The sequence below is a fragment of the Poecilia reticulata genome, chromosome 18, assembly GCF_904066995.2.
Source record: "Poecilia reticulata chromosome 18, P_reticulata-male-v2, whole genome shotgun sequence".
Lineage (NCBI taxonomy): Eukaryota > Metazoa > Chordata > Actinopteri > Cyprinodontiformes > Poeciliidae > Poecilia > Poecilia reticulata.
Genome location: NC_088847.1, coordinates 10277645 through 10299354, shown reverse-complemented (window position 1 = coordinate 10299354; position 21710 = coordinate 10277645). Strand labels below are relative to the sequence as shown.

Sequence of the window (21710 nt, the reverse complement as noted above, 5' to 3'; positions counted from 1 at the left end):
AAACTGTTGTATTAGAATTAGCCTAATGCTATATTACCTCACCCTTTGGTCAACCTTTTTTTTTTTGTTTTTTTTTTTGTTTAGTTGCAGCAACCTATGATTTGCCAACATAAAATGGTTTCATACAGCCTCTCTGATAAGTCAATACAACGGAAAGTTTCACGCAGCTCATTGTGACCTTGGGGTCACACATTTTATGGCACCATCCCCTAGCTTCTCTCTTCTCTCTTCTTTTCCCGGTTGTCTGTTTTAACTTGGATTAATTCGCGCCGTCCTGAGCCTTCCTTTGTTCTTGCACCTCGATTCCCGTCGGCACTCCAGGTTCCTGAGAGGAGAGAACATCTGCATACGCCTCCAGACACGCTGCTCGGAGCATGACTGCATTGTTAAATGTCGGCTGGCATCATCTGGCTGTGCAGCAGCCCGGAAACGTTTGGCGGCGGAACACAATGTGAGGCGGCGCAACAGCGACACGACGCACCCCTCCACGTAGCCGCGGCAATTAATACGAGGGTGAAGACAGATGGCTGTGTCAAAGCAAGACTGCCACATACCGCACCAATTATTTCTCTGATAAGTCGGCCCTCTTTTGAACCTCAGGTAAAGCTTAGTGACATTGCTGTTCTTCTGTTTAGGCATCGTTGTAAAATAGACAAATGCGGTTTGTCTTAAGATGTCAGATGCCTACTTAAAATAGTCAAAATACATTGAAGGCTATTGGTGAAGCAGATGTTCTGACTTCTCTCCTCCACCGTGCTTTAGATCCTAAAAATATATGAAATTGAGGGAAATGGAGCAGAGCACGTAATGGCCTAAAGACATGTCCTAATTTTCATATTAAGTTGCTGCCGGTGCTTGTTTTCAAACAGGAGTATCCTTCCCGGAGAAGTTGGTTCAAAATGTTGTTGTAGTTCCATCCATCCATTTTCTTTACACCCTTGTCCCTTAGTGGGGTCAGGAGGTGCAGGTGCCTATCTCCAGCTAACGTTCCGGGCGAGAGGCGGGGTCACCCTGGACAGGTCGCCAGTCTATCACAGGGCAACACGGAGACACACAGGACAAACAACCATACACACACACACTCACACCTAGGGGCAATTTAGAAAAACCAATTGACCTCACAGTCATGTTTTTGGACTGTGGGAGGAAACCGGAGTACCCAGAGAGAACCCACGCATGCACAGGGAGAACATGCAAACTCCATGCGGAAAGCCTCTGGGCCGGGAATCAAACCCAGAACCTTCTTGCTGCAAGGCCACAGCTCTACCAACTGCACCACTGTGCAGCCACTTGTTGTGGTTCTGCCCTTTAGATACGAGTAATATTATTATGATTATTAGTAGTATATATCAGTTTGCTTGATGGTAGAGGAGCATCATTGTCTGTTATCATATTTCACACTTGTTCTCATTCCAGCTCAGATCAACGCATCTACTGTATATCTCACTGGCATTTTGCACAGGGTTTACACACACCCATATAACACCCCGACACACGGCGGACCAGAATAAACAAGCTAGGCCTTTTATCCTCTGAACAAAGACATATATCAGTAGGTTTAGGCCCGGACCTTGCTCTACAGGCCGGTGCTGGTCTTGCTGTCATCAGGGTCTCTGGCTTTAAGCCTATTAATCCTCCATAAAGAAGAGAAGGGGTGATAATGAACTGACTCATAGCTCAAAGTGAATTTGGTGACAGGAAATACTTTTTTTTTCGTTCTAATTCATGCTTAGAGAATAGATAGATAGATTTATAAATAAATGCATTCTGCCGCAACCGGCTCTTTTAGATCATAGATGATTTTGGTATGATCCAAAATGAAAGTGAGTTTAATGTAGACAATGTAAACCCCTTACTCTACCAATGCTATATTCATTTCAGCCTTCATGTTATCTGTTGAAGTCTTGCTCTCGCTCACAGACAGCTTATGAAAAATTGTAGAAAATCGTATTTTCTTCCTTTGACTTAATTTCAAGCAGTGTCTTGATTCTAAAGATGAACAACTTGAGTTTTCCTCACTTATTTTAACGCACTGAAGAGTGTTGTTGGCGGTGTGACTCGGAAGCAGACGGAGCGGGGCATCTGCATAAGAGAAAGGACTGTTGGGTGTCTGAGTAGCAGGTCAAAGGTTAGAATTGGGCTGGTTATTGAAATTTGCTGTCAATAACCAGCAAATTTCTCAGAGCATTCCTAGGATTGTATTAGATGTTAAAAAGAAAAGGAAAAATATTCAACCCGTACTTCACAAATTATGCTCCTCCAAGAAAAATATGAGCTTCATTTTAGTACTTTGATGATGGCAAATCGTTATTTGCAACCCACATTTTTTTTTGTCTTCATCAAATTTCAATTTGTTCTTTAAAAATAGTTGCATGAACCCAGAAGGTGGGATCCATTTACAGTGAAGAAGAAATACTGTTTTCCCAAATTCATGAATTAAACGCGATGGTATTTTTTTAAGAAAAAACTGGAAGTGAGTTCAAGAGGAAGGGTGTTTCTCCAAAAATGTTTTTATGGCACCCGAGTTTAGAGGTCCGGGTCTCTGTGTGGAGGTGGTGAAGGTGTGAATGTAGAGAGGTAGAGAGGTCCGATGGGATTCCTGCATTCTGGGACCACCTGTTGTTCTCCGCATCGTCGTCCCGTCACTTTATCGCCTGTGGAAACGCAGAGCGAGCTCCGGGTTTCAACCTGCTGTTTGCAGGGCAGCTCTCACACAACAAAGCGACGTCACTTTGCACAAATTCATTATGGGGTGTTTTAAAATCAGTCAGGAGTTATTTAGAAATGATTTTAAATAACTTTTCCATGCATCATTACACCGTCTTTGTAATTAAAAAAAAAAAAAAAGAAACAATTTAAAATTTAATGGAAAAATTTAGTGTCTGTTCTGACTCAAATTTAGCTTTTTTTCCTCAACATTGAAGCTCAAATGTGAAGAAGCATTGAATTATTATTATTTTAGCAGATCATTGCATTTCCTGTTTTGATATACATTGAAAGATTAAATGGCTTTTTTTTGTTTCATGGGCTTTTATATCTGAATTCAAATACACTAAAATATATAAACTAAATATATTTTAGTGTCTTCGTTGAATCAGTTGAACAGATCTACAGCTGTTTGATTGAACATTTACTCCAATTTGCTAAAAATATTCAAACCACTCAAAATAATCACAGAAATCAAGGAATTGTCCTTGACCAAAGCACTCGTATTGCTATGAAACAAAAAGTATTTACAGTATTAGTCATCAAAAATAAAGTTTTTATTGGCGACATGCTGGAAATGCACTGTTTTTAGTAGTAGAGATCCAAAAAACTAAACTGGCAGCATATAAATTAAACACAACTGACCTAAGAAGGAATAACAGAAAAACACGAGGTGCTTGCAGCCTCTCTTCAGTTGCTAGGCTGCAGGTTTAATCATTTTATTTGAGTCTTCCCTCCCTGTGGCTATAATTACCACAACTGGACACACGTACCGAACTGTAAAGGTACCATTTCTCAGTGACGGCATAAACTGCGAAGCAGTGGTGACGCTTGCAGAAGATGTTTTGAATTTGCATGATGTTTCGCCGAAGCCGCGAACATTATTCTGCACAGGCTGCGTACTGTGAGCCGTCACTGCGAGTTAGCAGACCTTGAGTGCAGCGTGCACAGCTAGTGTTTGTGTGAGTGTTGAAGATGGCTGGACAGGATTTCTGAACAGGTGTTTTACTGAGGTAGCGGGAGACCACAAGGTCAGCCATGAAGGCAAACTATTCTTACGCCGGTACAGTCATAAATACTTGACTTATTATAAATAAATTACATGTGCCTTGAGATTCTGGCCGCAACAGTTTTTATATGTGCGTTAGTCTGTCAAAGTTGAGTCAAATATGATAGAGTCCTTGGCTCTTCTTTATTACAGACTGTAAACTTCTGATGGAAAAGTTTTACTTTCACCTGATATTCTAATTCATTCTGCTCCATTTACTGAAAAGGTTTTGGTTTAATTTACAAAAAAATATCTCTCTCTACCCAATGTGTCCCAGTTTTTGCCTTTTTAAAACATTTTCCTGATTTTACTGATATAAGAGCCTCAGCAGAGACTTGGGTTTTTTTTGTTTTTTTACCCTGAGGATGTAGATGTGCCAGCTCTTAAATCAATTGAGCATAAAGCTATACATATTTAATGATAGCTAAATGCAAAAGTGGCAGACAGGCCTCTGTTTAATGCAGCTGCGTTTAAACCAGAGCAACATTCAACCAACACTCGTCTGTAATTAGATCAACTGGCTCAGACCGAAGGTGTTAATTAGTGAATACATCCACGGTGGACATTTATAATTAAATTTAAAGACCTCAGTGTCTGTTTTGCAGTTCGTTTATGTAATAATCTCTCTGATTAGCACAAGTTTAGAGGTGGAGTTATTTTACTGTCAGCGTAGATCTGGACCTGTAATTGCAAAGATCACCTTGATTTATCTGGGGTAAGACTCTGGTCTCGTCAGATCAGTCACAGAGGACACACACACACACGCGCACACGCACACACACACACACACACACACACCCCCCCCCACACACACACACACACACACTGTGTGTCTAAAGGGAATGATCAGCTAGGAAGAGACAGTACTGTTTGTTTATGTAAGCCTTCCCTGTTACTGGGTTAATATTAGCAATGGTTTTAGACATATCACGGTTTGGATAAGATGCATTGCCAAAAACATTTGCCATAAAAAAATTTTTACTTCCAAATCGCTTTTTTTTTTTTCTATCCCACCGCACATTAAAATATTTTTGCAACTTACACTTTAACATACTATGACCCATGTTGTCGTTCCATTTTTTGTGATTTTCTTTTTTATTTCGCCGTCAATATTTATTCATACAGCCTGCTGTTGTTGTAGCTGACAAATCTGAGTTACGCTGCAACAAAACTAAAGCCTTTCGTTGCTTTAACGAACAATCAGAACCAAACTTCCTCCCTGAAACCAGCTCCTTTTGTGTTTCTGCGGTTATATTCACAATATCCTGTGCTACATTGACAACACGACTTCAGAGATGATGTCTGTTATCCAGGCGCCCTGGTTATAGTAAAGTGTATGTAAGGAGTTGCTGTTTGAAAACAGGGTTTATGTTAGTTGCCTACATATTATCACTAACTGTTACAAGGTTTTACATAAACTTTAGTATTATTATGTTGGGTATAAGTTACTAAACTGAGTAACTGATAGAGCTTTACCACGTCGAATACTCTTGACAACTCCTCAGAGAAATCAGAAAGTCAAGCTAGTTGATTTAAGCTAGCTCAGCTTTATTTGTAGAAGAGATCTTTAAGCATTGCACTGTTACCATCTGAGGTCTGAAACTCGTAAAACTCCTACACCTTCCTGAGACTCCAGCAGTGACGTCTTCCAGCAGCTCGGCGGCTGCGTCATCCCTCTGATAGGCAGGCGAGCGAGCGACATCATCAAGAGCATGAGGCCTGTTCTGATGTGAAAGAGGAGGTTGGGTGTTCGTGTCAGCTGTATTGAGGGTCAGCAGCCCTGATCTTTCTTTGGGGGGCGGCAGGGGGACACAGTAGTTATGTGAGGCATTCAGCCGAGCCACCATGACCTCATTTCACAAGACGGACTCGCAAAGAAAAAAAAAAAAACAGGCTAAGCTAAATCGGACCGACAGGTGTGGATAAACAGGAAGGAAGTGAAGACGAGATGAAGCAGTGGCTTCATGCTGGTGGACAACCGCAACTATAACAACAAGGCCGGGAAATGTCAGAGACGTAAAAACTACAAGATCGATCCCTTTAATGTCAGTGGAATAGAAGTTGGGGGTTTCAACTCTTTCGGCTTTGTAAAAGCACAGATTATGTTTAAACTCATTGTTTTCCATTTCAAGAGTAATTAACTCTTTACTCCGATGAGATCAGTGAAAGGTTGACCCTTTTATCATTCCTTTGTTTTTCTTTCCTCCCTCCCCAACAGAAATCTTATCCGATATTCTCAAATCCATTTCTTCCTTTCCCCCTGCGTCGCCTGCTTGACCTTCCTCCCCCTCTTCCTCTGTCTTGTACTTTTACAGTTCACCTCAGGAATCCTGCCTTCTCAGCTGTCCAGTGGTGTCCCATGCCAACCCAATTTAGCCTCTGCTGCCTCCGCCTCTTCTTACGCCTCCTTGTTGCTCCTTTAGCTCCTCAGCCTCCGTCCTCAAACACCGCCTCATCTTTTGCAGAGGGATGGGCACGGGGGTCTGTGGGCTGGATTAGCGGTCTGTCTAAATTTGGTCATGCATGACAAACGAGCCCAGCACCTGCTGGTTGGACAGGCGGCCTCTCCTCCTCCTCCTCCTCCTCCTCCTCCTGCTCCTCTTCCTCCTCCTGAGACCCTTACATCAAATTACACTGGAGCCTGGGAATTCCTGTCAGTCCGCACACTGAAAGTGTCTTTAACCTTTAAAATAAAAAAAATAAAAACATCGGAAAAGATGTATGGCATCGTTCAAACCTAAAAAATATTACGTATGCTGCTGGAATAAGTCGCAACTATCCCAAAAGGTTTTTGACTTTATACGTACTGTATGAAAATACGATCAACAGACAATAATTTGGACTTTAATCCGAAGAGTTTCACATCATTATATTCGATGCAGCGAGAAGGTCTTACTGGTTTTTATACACAGACAATCAAATTGTGTCCATCAAATTCATTCGACAGAAATCACGGAATTTTCATAATTTTCCTCATCTTAGAAGTATTCCTTAAATTTAATTTAGTTTCAATTAAAAAAAACTCTACTTCATCACAATGGCATATCTGATTTGCATTTTAGTGCCATTCAAAGATACTTATATAAATATAAAATATGTGACTTTCAACAAATAACATCTTAAAGATTGTATATATACAGCTCAGGAAAAAATGAAGAGACCATTTACAATGATCAGTTTCTCTGATTGAACTTTTTATAGGTTTACGTTTGAGTAAAATGAACATTGTTCTTTTATTCTGGGAACTATTGACAACGTGTCTCTGAAATTCCAAGCAGAAATTTTGCATTTATTTGCAGAAAATGAGAAATGGTCAAAATAACAAAAAAAGATGCAAAGAAAACAATTTCATGTTCATTTAGAAACAACAACATTGATGCTTTAACTCAGGAAGAGTTCAGAAATCAATATTTGGTGGAATAACTAGGAGGTGTTCAGTGGGGTTCAGTGCAGTGGGCTCTTTGTTTTTTCCAGAGCTGTATCCTCCATACAGTGTGTCCCACTTCTGTGGATATTGTCTAAATGTTATTCAAATTGACCACACTGACTCAATAATAGCATCAGGTTATCTCCGATTAAATATGCGGATATTCTTCCTGCTCTGATGAAAACTAACTTAAGAACAATTTACACTGATAGACTTTGGATATGACTTTGAACTTTTAGCCCAAGATGGTCAAGAGATCATTAATGATAAGAAAAAGAAAATAATGCAGCAAAAGTAACTTGTGCTTAATAGCGCATTAACTTCACACCCTGCATCCCAATAACGTCATTATTCACGGCAGGGTTTTGATGTTTTGCTCCTGTTCAGACTGAAATGAGAGTTTTCAGATGTTTAGTCTTCGTTGTTTAACCTGTACGATTAAAAATGTTTGACTCACAGATCAGAACAATGCTGCCAGCAATCCTGTCAGCTCTGCAGTTCAGCTAAATTCGGGGGGAAAAAAAAAATTTTTTTTTTCCTTTTCTTCCTGCAGTGAGAAATGTCCTTTAACTTCCTGATCCGTTGTCGTCTTCCATCCCGTCACTTTGATCTGTCACCGCGAATAATCTTTTTTTAACTTTCCCCTGCGTCCTGTCTCAGTGAAGACGCCAGTGTCGCCCAAGTAGAGAAACGAGGCTACAAACATACACCCAAACGCCATGTATTGACGCTTGTTTTTTAAAAAATATATTTCTGCATATCCCCACAAACTCTGTTTCAGCTCTAATTAATACACGCCGTGCGCCTCACTCCACCCACACATTCATTTCTTGTTAGGCATTCAGCTCCTGCACTTATTCTGCTTCCACTCCCCCACATTCTCCAAACACTGCCAAAATTTCTGCTCCACAGTGAAAAAATTTAATAAAATAAAAAAAGCCCTAACATGTCCTCAGTCTCCTGAATTTGAACTTGCATATCCTGTTTTCAGATTTAAGCTAAACACCATGAAAGCCTCTTAGAAAAGCCATTTAGCGAGTGACTGAATGGTCTAATGGAACCAGTATGCCGTCACTTATGTGCACGACTTTATGCAATTAGGCAGTTTTCAGACAACACAGGAACATCACTACATCCTGCTCAGTTTATACAGATAATAAACTAATAAGTAGGAAATGTGGAATTACAAAGACACAACTTCTGCTTATTGCTGAACACAACACAAAGGGCAAAAAATAGCTGGGTACTTTTCTTTAGAATAACATTTCTGATTAGGTTTCTTCTCATTTTCAACTTTTTCACTGTTGATACGCACTAGAGACACCGTCACATTTAAAAAACTCAGATCAGCATTTCCCCCAGTGTATTATAAGTCTGGCGGGCCACCAGGCTTTACTTGTGTCCCCACCAGGCTTAGCATTGCTTATCTAAGCCTTTTTAAAATGTTTGCATTTTTTAAGACTTTATAGTTGGTATTCAGGTGTTAATTTTCCAATAACATGCAATTATCAAGTGATATTTTCAAATTTCCTGTTAAATGTAAACATTTTTTTAACTCAAAAACACGACGGGCTGCTGGATGAATGACTGCCGAGTGCAACAACCATCAAGTTTAGCACGTTTTCTGAGGGAAACCTTGTAGATTACACGTTATTAAATATCCTTTGCCAAAATTCACACTTTAAGTACTTTCTGTGTATCGTAATTTAAGGTTTAAGCCGATCCATTAAGCCAGAATTATTCTTATCTATAGACTGCATTGCTCTGAGGCAAAGATTCCCAACATAGTGTGAAGCTAACCAGAGAAAGATTATAAGATTATCACTTTGTCAGTTCTTTCTTTGCGGCCCCCCTCCTTATGGTGGGGTGCTTTTCTGCAACTGGAGGTGAGAGATGAAGGACAATTACAGGCAAAAGATAAAGGACATGTACATTTTTCCCACCCTTATGTCTTATTTATAATGAAATTATTTATATTTCATTGAGCAAATTGCCTGAAAATACTCATAGTGTTGACAACACCTGTACAGTGGAACTGAAAATGGCTAAACCTTGGCTGTCATGGTCTAAGACACGTGTCAAACTCAAGGCCCGGAGCCCAAATCCGGCCCGCCGTAGCTTTTCATGTGGCCCTCTAGACTCAAAATGACATCAATAAGTCCTTCCAGTTTTTCATAAATCTGCAAAATTCTCACAAAAACAGATCTCCACAATTTTTCAGATTTTACAGTACATTTTCTCAAAATTGGTCAGAGACATGGAGTTCCAGTGACAGCTGCCTCAGCCTTACTTGATGTCAGGTTATAGTGCGTAACTTATACGGCGAGTAACAAAAAGTCACAATTAACACATTAGAGCAAATATAAAAATTCCTTACAAACGTTTCTAAATTGGCACCACAAAATCTGTAATGATTGCATAAAAAACCCCACAAAAACAACCACAAAATCTTGGAGGATCATCTATTTATTGATAATTTAACGGTTTGTTTGGTTTTATCAATACATTCTGGCACAACTGGCCCTTCAAGAACATTCATATTTTTGATGTGGCCCAAAATGAAAATGGGTTTGACAGCCCTGGTCTGTCAAACCCATTTGACAGACCAGGGCTGTCAAATTCAAACATACCTGCCTGGTATGTTTGAATTTGCATCAAGCTTGTAGAATCTTTCCTAAAAAGAGGTCGGGCCTCCTGAAATGTTTTTCAAAAACTAGTAACAAAAAACACAAAAAATTGTTGTTTTATTGTGTTGCGAGTGGTGAGGAAAAATTTAAAACGCTCTCAAACTTTGGGGAGTGTTTGTAGATGCTTTCTTTTCTTTGACATTCTTGAGAAAAAAATTTGTCAAATTAAGCTATAGCTAGAGCCAGATCGTTCAGCTCAATGTTTTTTTGTTTTTTAAACAAGGTCCTTAAAAAGTCTCAAGTTCGTAACTTTATTAAACGCATTAATCGCAGCTCTTAAATTTTGTGGTGACTTTTCAATCTCGACATATCTGTTTCACAGGATGTCTTCATTGCGTTCTGTGACTTGAACTAACGGCTGAAGCTAACACTAGCTGCTAACACGCTCTTACTAGCTGGCTAGCTTTTTGTGTCTATCCAGGGTAATGGGCCTGACACACTGGGAGCGACGGCCGACGGCGACAGGTGAAAGTTGAAACAAGACACACCGAAGTCGTTATCGTCGACAGTGCTAAACATTTTAACACTTTTCAACCTTCTTGTGTCACGTCGCAAGCTCACGTTTTGCACATCTACGTTTACGAGCACAAACTTTCTCGTGCGTCATTGAGAGGCATTGAGATGCGTGTCGATTCTTTTAAGCGGAAAATTTATCGCCAGTTGGCCGGAGGACGTTCGTTTTCACTTCCGCTACCAACTCTTCAAAGGCTAGATAAATTCTGTGCAAAAACAAAAACAACCTTTAAGGTTGGCACCATGGGAAGGAGTATGCAGTGGGAGGATGAGAATAACAAAGACGCTGCCAAGAGCCACAAACATTTCAACATTTTTGCTGTGCGCGATTGTAATGCAGCAGGGATACCCAAAACCATCTCCTATGTTTATGGTTTCGGGCTTAAATTTCATTCAAGGCGGAGTTAAAAAGTTTACATTTGACGATAGAAACCCTGTAAAAAGTAGTCAACAACAAACTTAGCTTGAGGCTGGATGAAAACCGACATGTGAGTAAACATGAGCTGTCATAAACGTCAAAGTGTGTTTTCCCTTCCACTGACTGCGAGGTCTCAAACAGCCTCGCTCGGCAGTTTTTCAGCCTGGTCTTAAAAAATTCACACCCAACTGTGTGAATGTTTTGCTTTGTTTTTTTTTTTTACCTGCTTCTGGACTGCTAATGTGTGTGTGTGTGTGTGTGTGTGTGTGTGTGTGTGTGTGTGTGTGTGTGTGTGTGTGTGTGTGTGTGTGTGCGTGTGTGTGAGAGAGAGCACAGGCTGTACAGTTGCATTGGCAGCACCGTTACATTTTGCCTCATCATGCGTCTCCCTTTCAGACCTTCACAGCTTGGTGCAACTCCCACTTGAGGAAAGCTGGGACACAGATCGAGAACATCGAGGAGGATTTCAGAAATGGCCTCAAACTCATGCTGCTGCTGGAGGTCATTTCAGGTACGCCTCATTACAAACCAGCTCCTCCCTTGAGCCTTCCCTCATTCCTGACGTTGTATTTAGAATGGCTCCTCAAACCTTCTGTCTGCATTGCTTTTTTTTTTTACAAAAACAAAGCAGAAAATAATTAAAATCTGATTCAGAATTACTTTTGGTGTTGTTGTAAATCAGGCTTATCTAGAGTGTTTGTCTTTCAGGCGAGAGGCTGCCCAAACCCGACAAAGGAAAGATGCGTTTCCACAAGATTGCCAACGTGAACAAAGCTCTGGACTTCATCTGCAGCAAGGGGGTCAAGCTGGTGTCTATTGGTGCAGAGGGTGAGGGTCCCATCTCAGGGTTGTTGTTCCTATAGCCCCCCTTTAGCCCATCTTTGTAAATCTACTCAAACAGATAATTTAAACTTAATGGAAGTTGGAAGATGTTTTTTTTCCCCTTTCATTCGATTAGGATCTGCCTCAAGCTGAGAAATATGTTTTAGGGATGTAAATACTGAAAGTTTGTATAAGAAATGAGCAAGTTGCATTAGAGCAAAAGTAAAAAAAACAAACTTTACTGCATTTGGACTGAAGCGGTTACATTGGAGTTGTGGTGATGTCAACGTTGACGCCTGATTCAGGATTATTGACATTTGGAGCAGAGATGCACGAATCAGATTTTTTGGGGAGATTTACCGAGTTTGTCGCTCTGAGCTGATGATGCCATACCAATTCCAGTTTCTCTGTAACAGCTATAAACAAAACTGAAAACTTCATGAATTAATTTGAACGCAACCGTGTTAAGAGTATGTAGTGTTTTTGTTAGCAAAATGAAACCGTGATTTTTTTTTCAAATGTTTCTCTACGTGTCAATGAAGTCTCAGAGATCTATAAAACAATCCAGTTTGTGGGAAGTGTGCCCGTAGAAATAAAAGGCAACATAAACAATAGTTTGGATATCTCTTATGGGAGGTGCATTATAGCTCTTTTTTTTTTTGTTCCGTTTGCACATTTTGAAATGTAGAAGTGCACAAATATCATGAATATTACTTTAGGTCCTTTCAAAATACTTAACAGATGACATGTCAACGTGATAAAGTTTGAAAGCTCAAAAGGATAAAACCAAGAAAACTTTGCTCTAATTCGTTCCATTACTTAGAGCTTCACCTGAATGAACAACGAACATCTCCATAAAAAATACCGTTTCTTTCTAGAAGTTTCTTTCACCAGTTTTGTCGTCTCTAATTGTTAACATTTGACTGATGTTAAAGTTGAAGGTAGTTTTCCCGCCAGTAACAACATCCAGACCATAGAGTGTTTTTTGTCAGCCAATCATGGTGTGTTCACTGGTCGGGGAATAAAATTGTCTTTTTAGGTTCTGACCGGCGGATCATTGATCCAGGCTGGTCGGGCGTAAAATTGACTGATTATGGTCGGCACCCGTTTTCCTGGTGCATCTCAAACACCGGGACTTTAAAGTAGCAAGAATTAGCTCTGCTGATGCTAAGCTACTGCATTAAATATTCACAACTTAATAAAGCAGCAGGGAGATATTTAGTTTAGAATAAAATTTAAATATATATATATACTGACATTTTCGGTATCAAACAGAACCAAAAAGAGTCATGCAGGAGAAGGATCTCTCTAAGTCTCTGTGTTTTCTTCTTTGCTCCGTTTGTCTGGACAGAAATCGTCGACGGTAACGTGAAGATGACCCTTGGTATGATCTGGACCATCATTCTGCGCTTCGCCATCCAGGACATCTCTGTGGAAGGTGTGTGTGTGTGTGTGTGCGTGCGTGCGTGCGTGCGTGTGTGTGTGTGTGTGTGTGTGTTTACAGAAAACATTCAATTCACAAACACTACCTGCTGCTTGATATACATTCCACATAAACAAAGCAACATGTTGAACAGAACGATTTATTCTAAACAGTAACTCCTGGTTATTAAACATTTCTCTACTTCCGTTCCTACTCTGACGTTTTGTTCAGTTTGTTTTTGTTCATTTCTCTCCCTCCACTATTTCAGAGACCTCCGCTAAAGAAGGTCTGCTGCTCTGGTGCCAGAGGAAGACTGCCCCCTACAGGAATGTCAATGTGCAGAACTTCCACATCAGGTTAGTCTGCACCGCCACCCTGTGGCACAAACGGGCTACTGCACTCTTAAAATCTCACGTCTCTTCCTTCTACTTGTGTTTTGTCGTCTTTTTTGGGGTTTTGGAACATTTTCACACCGTTTTTTTTTTAACGTACAGCTCTGCTCTGTCTGTGTCTCTTTACGACCTTTATGACCTGATCTACTCTCTGGGTTATTTCTCTTCTCTTCCTTCGTCGCTCAGCTGGAAAGATGGCCTGGCGCTGTGTGCCCTCATCCACAGACACAGACCTGACCTCATTGACTACTCTAAACTGAGAAAGGTGCTCCTTCTTTTCTTTCTTAAAACCATTTCTTCCCTCTGTTTTTCTGTTTCCTGCTTCCTTCCATTCCTCTTTCCTGTCTCCTTTTGTTTCCTTCCTTCTATTTCTGTGTTGATCTACATTTTCAGCTTCATGTGCAAGTAGAATATAAAATCTGCATATGTGCTAAAAATGTAAGAACACAAAGCGCAGATGAAAAACCGAGGCAAACTGTGAATTTGTTGAAATTCCAATGATCAATTATATTGCAGCACTGTTTCAATAAAATCACATATTTTGAGTTTTACCAAATTTCCTTTTTTTTTTTTTTTTTTTTTACCGTTTTGTATTTTCCCACTTAAATCTGAATTAGAGCTTGCACCATGTTTCACTGAGAAGTGTTTTTAGCTTGGATGGCTAAACAGATGCATCTCGTGTTTTAAGTTCTGGTTATTAACATTTTAATTAACATCTAATAATTACCTGCCTTCAGGACGACCCCATCAGTAACCTGAACACGGCCTTCGAAGTGGCCGAGAAGTTCCTGGACATCCCCAAGATGCTCGACGCTGAAGGTGAGGCTGTGACGGAGGAACCGACTGAACTGAGAGTGAACATATTTACTGTGGGACTCTGGTAACGTCGATATGGGTTAAAACATACCGTGACGTTTCCCAGAAGGAAGGACTACTGCTGTAATCCTGAGCAACCGGCCCTCAAATAAGCAGGAAACGTTTAGCAGCGTTTGTTATTATTCCTTCAGGGAAGCATGCAAGCAGCTGGTGTACTTCACTTTATCCACTCAGCTCTCATTTTAGGTCGATTGGATCAGGCCGTTTTTCTGGGGGGGGAAAAAAAAAACATTTAAAATGAATTTAGGTGGACCTAATGCAATGTTTTTCAAACAATATTGTGTTTTTGGAAAGCCGAGTTATTTTTAATCTCTTTTTTTTTTTTTTTTAATCTCCGTCAGATATCGTGAACACGCCCAAACCTGACGAGAAGGCCATCATGACCTACGTGTCCTGCTTCTATCACGCCTTCGCCGGAGCCGAGCAGGTCAGATTTATAGTTTCAGTGTGCGGACTCTCTTCTAAACTGAATAAAACCATTTAGGCACCAATCTGCGGAACGGCAGCTGGTGACACTGGAAGCGAACTCAAGTGTTTTGGTGTTGTTACTGAAGCGTATATACGGGTGTGTTGATGCGTTTCACCTCCAGGCTGAGACGGCTGCTAACCGCATCTGCAAGGTGCTGGCTGTCAACCAGGAGAACGAGAAACTGATGGAGGAGTACGAGAAGCTGGCCAGCGAGGTGAGAAACTCCTGCAGCCAACTCAAAACAAGAGTTTTAAAAAAAAAATGTATTAAAGTATTCATGTTTTAAGCGATCGATGTAATAGTGACAGATTTTTAAAAGTAATCCATTGATCAGAATTTTGAGTTCAATTTACTGTTGATAGTAACGTTGTGTGTGGAAGCAAAAAAATCCATCACTTTAAGGCAGTTTTTAATATTTTTAAATAGCCAATATACGCTTGCAAGGTTTTTTATAGTCTTATAATCACGATTAGCGCAGCTGTAGCATCAACAACCCGTCAGTGTATTTCTGTGTATTTCTAAAGAATGTAGATCTTTACTTTTGTTGTGATTTTTAAAATGCTGCCAACATTTCTACATCAACATGATTTCTTTGAAAAATCACCGAGTATAAAACAGAGCAACTTTGTTGCGATTTCTTCAGCCTTCCTGTTACCTGCCGAAGGTATTACTCTCTCGTAGCTTAAATTGTTTCAAGATGACGTAGTAAACATCTTACTGCTTCTAGAAGTGGAGTCTCTCTCTGTCAGTGGCAACATCCATACTGAAGAGTGTTACGAGTCAGTAGCTCTTTGGTGATATTTGGAAAAAGATTGAGCGTTTGAGTTTTGATAAAGCTAAAAAAATGCATTTTCATCTTCTTAATTTGTCCTTATTACAAAAGCAAAGTCATTTTATCCTCAAAACTTTTTTTTTTCCCCCTCGCAGTCATCTCACGTTATTTCATTTCTCTTGAGCGGACAAACTGGATTAGCCTTTATAAAAACAGATTAAATAAATGTAAAATTAGGTCAGCAGATAATAACAGTGTACCTCTGTATTTCTAAATTAATTTGGAAAGAGACTTTTTATTTCTAAAGTCCAATATCAGAGGTCAACTTCAGCAAAGCTTTTACGGTGGAGACAAAAAGCACAAGTTCACACGCCGAGAGAAACCCAGGCAGAAGAGCATTTACTCTTAGCAGCAATTTAATTCAATTTCCAAGCCACACACAAGCCACGCAACAGCAGAGATGAGAACGGAGCAGGCTCGTTGCGTAACTGACACGGTCCACGTTGTGTCCAGCTGCTGGAGTGGATCCGCCGCACCATCCCCTGGCTGGAGAACCGCGTGGCAGAGCAGACCATGCGCGCCATGCAGCAGAAACTGGAGGACTTCCGCGACTACCGCCGGGTGCACAAGCCGCCGCGCGTGCAGGAGAAATGTCAGCTGGAGATCAACTTCAACACTCTGCAGACCAAGCTGAGGCTCAGCAACAGGCCCGCCTTCATGCCCTCCGAGGGCAAGATGGTGTCGGTGAGGACGACGCAACATCTTTCACTGTTTTTAAGGCCTTTTAGTTCAAATGTATACTTACTAATGCCTTAATAGTCCTTTGCAAGTCCACAAAACGGAACGCGGTTCACAATCGGTGACATAATGAAAACGTGTCCCTCTCCTCCAGGACATCGCCAACGCCTGGAAAGGTCTGGAGCAGGTGGAGAAGGGCTACGAGGAGTGGCTGCTGACCGAGATCCGCCGTCTGGAGAGACTGGACCACCTGGCCGAGAAGTTCAAGCAGAAGTGCGGCATGCATGAAGCCTGGACTGCAGGTAGGAATGACAACGGAAACCCACGCCGACTCCCCCTGCCTGCCGGTGTTGATGACTTTGCTAACTGCGTTTCAGGTAAGGAGGAGCTCCTGTCTCAGAAGGACTACGAGTCGGCTTCTCTGATGGAGATCAGAGCCTTGATGAGGAAGCACGAGGCCTTTGAGAGCGACCTGGCCGCTCACCAGGACAGAGTGGAGCAGATCGCCGCCATCGCCCAGGAGCTGAAGTAAGACGCCGCAAAGTCCCAACAGGATTCTGCTGCTGACGTCAGCAGAATCGGCCCGTAGAAGGGACAGAAGTGTTGGGAAGGATTGAGAGAACAATCAAAGTGTGCATAAGACGAGTGGAAAATGGAGATATGCTTTCCAGTGTTTTGCTTCTTCTCACAATGGAATTTTTCCTCGTATTCCTGAAACAATCTCTGAGCTTATAGACAGCGTTTGAGATGTTCAACAACATGGCGGATGACAATAGGTGTAAAAAAAAAGTCACGGTTTGGCTTTCAAAGCTTCAGAACCATGTGTCAGGTCAAGAAGAGCCAAATAAGATCAGATCCACTGCAGAGCATGATGCTAGATTTATATTTTAAAACACGAGTCACACTAAACTTACTGATGCGATCTCATTCAGTGAGCTGGACTACCATGATGCTGCTACGGTAAACGCCCGCTGCCAGGGGATCTGTGACCAGTGGGACAACCTGGGGACCCTGACCCAGAAGAGGAGGGACGCTCTGGAGGTAAACAAAAAACAAAAACCCTAACACATAGAGATCAACTCAGGCTGCAAAGTAACCTTCATATATTGGATGTCTTTATTTGAAAACTGTTGCGTTTGTGTGAGTGCAGCGTGTGGAGAAGCTGTGGGAGACCATCGACCAGCTGTACCTGGAGTTTGCCAAGAGGGCAGCTCCCTTCAACAACTGGATGGACGGAGCCATGGAGGACCTGCAGGACATGTTCATCGTCCACAGCATCGAGGAGATCCAGGTGCTCGCTTGTTCTCCGTTCCCTTTTTTCATCTGAGACGCCGCTGTGCAAAATTTTTCACGTCCAACTTTTCCAAATGGTGTCAAGTTAGAAATACAAACATTAATATATTTGAAAGAGATTTTAAGTGATTGACTAACACAAAGCAGTGGAAGTTAACAGAAAATTGGTTTGATTTTTTTTTTACAAATGAAAAACTTGCTTTTGTATTCAGTTTTGTCACCCCAAACAAAATCACCTGTTAGTAGAACAATCTTAAAATGTCTTATATTCATGTATTTCTGTCTTAATATCTTACAATTTAAGACATTTTAAGAACAAACCAGGCTTGTTGCAACTGAGCTTAGTTGTTGCTTATATAAAATGCCTTAAATTAATTTCTACAAAATGTAAGTTAAATATGTTAATCACAGCTCTCATATTTTGTTGTGACTATTTAATATAATTTATTTTACACAGTTTATTTCTATTGCAGGACTTTTCTGTCCAGCAAACGTTTGTATTTGTTATTGTGCACTAACATAGCCAATGGGACTAGCGACGGAAAAATTAGTCGCCTGGCTACAATCTACACATATTGTCCCATTTTAAAAAATAAACTTGAACAAGATGCAGCAACACATCTTCATTCCCTTCTGTGACTCAGTGGTTGAGACTAGCGCTAACTAGCTGCTAATATATCCTTTCTAGCTAGCTAGCTTCTTTGCATCCATTTTCTATAAAACTAATGACTGGATGATGATGTAGGGTTTTCAAGGCTGTGCATTTCACTAAAAACCAGATAAAAAAAATTACAATCTAACTGAGAAATATTGATTTCTAGAGAATGTTTGTGTAAGTATTAGCCTTTGTCTTCCTGCTCTCCAGAGTCTGATCACTGCTCACGACCAGTTCAAAGCCACTCTGCCCGAGGCCGACAAGGAGCGCATGGCCACCATCAGCATCCACAACGAGATCCTGAAGATCGCCCAGACCTACGGCATCAAGCTGTCCGGAATCAACCCGTACACCAACCTGAGCCAGCAGGACATCAACACCAAGTGGGAAACTGTGAGTCAAAGCAGACGTTTCCCCAGAACCAGAGTCTCACTCGGTAAAGAATGGATGATTAACGTGGAAGATAACCGGTTTAAGTCGCATTCCTGTGCAAACAGGAAACGTGAACCGACGCCGTATCTCCGTGCGCTGCATTTGGTCATCCAGCTAAAAATAAGTGGTACATACCAAGCGAGGGGTCAGAAATAGTAGCTGTAAGTTTAGATTGTACTGATACGAAACGCTACAGCATGTAAAACTGTCAGGGGAAATGAGAAGAACCACACTGGACAATCTGTCAGATCTGGTTGAGGGAAACGCGCTATAGACCATCTGCGACAAGAAATGAGAAAACATGCTCATTTCCTTTAAATAAGAGTTTATTTCATAATCAGTCAATTGATTCCACATGTAGAAATGTGATTATTGGTGAAAGTGATCAACATGTCTACTTTTAAATGACGTCACGCCGTAAAACTGGATTTTATTATGCAGGTGAAGCACCTTGTACCCCTCAGAGACCAAATGCTGCAGGAGGAAGTGGCAAGACAGCAGGGCAACGAGAGGCTGAGGCGCCAGTTTGCTGCCCAGGCCAACATCATTGGACCCTGGATTCAAACCAAGATGGAGGTACAGCAAAAATAAACTGTACAGTGCAGTCAGTCCAATCTGGGAAAAAATGTCTTGATGGAGAAAACCGGTTTGGATTGATTTTTATGTTCAAATTTCAATCACCCACCTGTAGATCAAAGGTGAAATTTAAGGTTTTAGGGATTTTCTCCACTGTCACATGTGCAATAGATCGGTGAAATGCCTCATTATCATGATGCGAACACAGTAGGCAACAGCGTTCTTCACTTCCTTGACTCATTCAAACATTTCTTTGGTCGTTGGATGTTGTTGTCACCGTTCTCCACTCGTACAGGAGATCAGCCACGTGTCTGTGGACATCGCCGGCTCCCTGGAGGAACAGATGAACAGCCTGAAGCAGTACGAACAGAACATCATCAACTACAAGTCCAACATCGACAAGCTGGAGGGAGACCACCAGCTCAGCCAGGAGTCGCTCATCTTCGACAACAAGCACACCAACTACACCATGGAGGTCCGACGACGACAGCCTCAACTTCATCCGCCGCCCTCTCTCCGTCTGGGGTATACGTCTGCCATGCCGACGTTCTCTCCTCTTCTCTCCATCATAGCACGTCCGTGTGGGCTGGGAGCAGCTGCTCACCACCATCGCCAGAACCATCAACGAGGTGGAGAACCAGATCCTGACCCGCGACGCCAAGGGCATCAGCCAGGAGCAGCTCAACGAGTTCAGGGCCTCCTTCAACCACTTCGACAGGGTGAGGCGGCCCACTCTGGGATCATCCTCCTCTCCGTCTCAACTGTGAGTGCTGTTGAGTTGGCTCAGCGGTTTTGATCTTTGTCTGCAGAAGAGAAACGGCATGATGGACCCAGACGACTTCCGTGCTTGCCTCATCTCCATGGGTTACGATCTGGTCAGTGCAACCAGTTCAACCACAGACGGACCTTTAAGGCCTTCTACGCTTGTTCACTCAGATGCTAAAGCACGTCGTTGAAGTCCTCCATGTTTTCACCGACAGGGTGAGGTTGAATTTGCCCGCATCATGACCCTGGTGGACCCGAACAACACCGGCGTGGTGACCTTCCAGGCCTTCATCGACTTCATGACCCGCGAGACCGCAGAGACCGACACCGCAGAACAGGTCATGGCTTCCTTCAAGATCCTGGCTTCAGACAAGGTAAACGACACGGGACCGGTGACGCCCTCCTGCGGGACAGGCTCACTGAGGTTAATGTATGAATACAATCGTTCACTGAGGAACTGGAGTCACTCTCTTTACTAGAGAGGGGGAAATGCCGCCATCTAGTGGTCTTACAAAATCCTACATGAGTTTGTGTTTAAATCCAGTAAATACAGGATTAAAAATTACTTAATATCTGGGAAAGTGAAAACATTTTTATGTTTTGGCCTTTCATCCAAACAAAAATGTAATTTAATTTCCCTTTGGGATTTAAAAAGTATTTTTGAATTTGAAAACTGTGTTCAATATTTCTAAAAGCTCTGCATGTGTGCATGAGAATATTTAAATTTAATAAATAAATAAACCTAAACATGCAGAGTCTAGGCCATATATTTAATAACTGTACATACAAAAAACACTATTTAAAACCTATATATCTTTCCACACAAATTATTAAGTTCAATGGGCTCTTTGCACCTACGGCTTTGACGTCACGTCTCCAGGAGCTAATGCGGCTCACTTGTTTCCGCTTTGAGTTATCATGACTGCTAGACAAGACTAAGTCGTATTTCAGATGCAAAAAAAAGCAATACTATGAACATTGTTGTCTTCCTAATATAATGGGCTTTTAAGTTTATTAATTTCCAAGCGATACTGAATTAAGAATATGGTGGCTTGTAAATATTTGCCACTACCAGTTAAAGCTAACGCTGCACAACACAAAGTTTGCAGCCTTCACTTCACTCCGGATCAGCCTAAAAATACCAGGGATACGGATGGTAAATAAAGGAGCCTCCCTGAGTTATTTCCATGGAATCACTTCTGTATTCAGCCTGAAAGAGCGAGTTTATGGGAACGAGAGAGCAAACCAGAGCCAGACAGCCGAGCGACTGATCCGCCTGTACATATTGGAAAGAGTCCACTGCTTACAGGAAGTTGCGGTTGTTTTGAAGCATTCTGATTGGCTGATTGGTTTAGCATTGCGCTACACTGCCCCCTAGAGGTTTGGCATGCTTAAAACTCTGAAATGATCTTGTGTGTATATATATATATATATATATATATATATATATTTCAAATGATGAGTCGGAGATATTTGTTCTCATAAAGACCCGGCTACTTGTGAATAAGGTCTTTGTGGTTTTCAATGGGTCTTTGTTAACCCACAGGAACAAATATTCTCGTTCTTGTCCAGATTAAGTCATTTTAGACAAATTAAAAGCCTAAAATCACAATTTAAATTTTTCTGAGATTAATAAGTTGTGCTCTCTGACTGAGGCAACGGTTTCTTCTTGCCTTTCTGAGTCACGCGTTGCCTCCC

The 21710-nt window shown here is 41.5% G+C and overlaps 1 protein-coding gene across 2 annotated transcripts in view; it reads left to right on the top strand.

Moving 5' to 3' along the window:
• The window catches only part of actn3b (actinin alpha 3b), a 31535-nt gene that overhangs the window by 8486 nt on the left and 1339 nt on the right, over positions 1-21710 (top strand). The window contains exons 2-20 of one of the 2 annotated variants that reach the window (XM_008427906.3): positions 11196-11310; positions 11508-11627; positions 12973-13059; positions 13313-13400; positions 13623-13701; positions 14174-14255; positions 14654-14739; positions 14903-14995; positions 16067-16297; positions 16446-16593; positions 16669-16819; positions 17224-17332; positions 17442-17582; positions 18450-18632; positions 19113-19247; positions 19543-19722; positions 19820-19966; positions 20057-20122; positions 20228-20386. In XM_008427906.3, coding sequence (XP_008426128.1) covers positions 11196-11310; positions 11508-11627; positions 12973-13059; positions 13313-13400; positions 13623-13701; positions 14174-14255; positions 14654-14739; positions 14903-14995; positions 16067-16297; positions 16446-16593; positions 16669-16819; positions 17224-17332; positions 17442-17582; positions 18450-18632; positions 19113-19247; positions 19543-19722; positions 19820-19966; positions 20057-20122; positions 20228-20386 — 2400 coding nt within the window. Of the gene's footprint in view, positions 1-11195; positions 11311-11507; positions 11628-12972; positions 13060-13312; positions 13401-13622; positions 13702-14173; positions 14256-14653; positions 14740-14902; positions 14996-16066; positions 16298-16445; positions 16820-17223; positions 17333-17441; positions 17583-18449; positions 18633-19112; positions 19248-19542; positions 19723-19819; positions 19967-20056; positions 20123-20227; positions 20387-21710 lie in introns of both variants that reach the window. The other variant, XM_081599030.1, reaches the window with a different exon arrangement.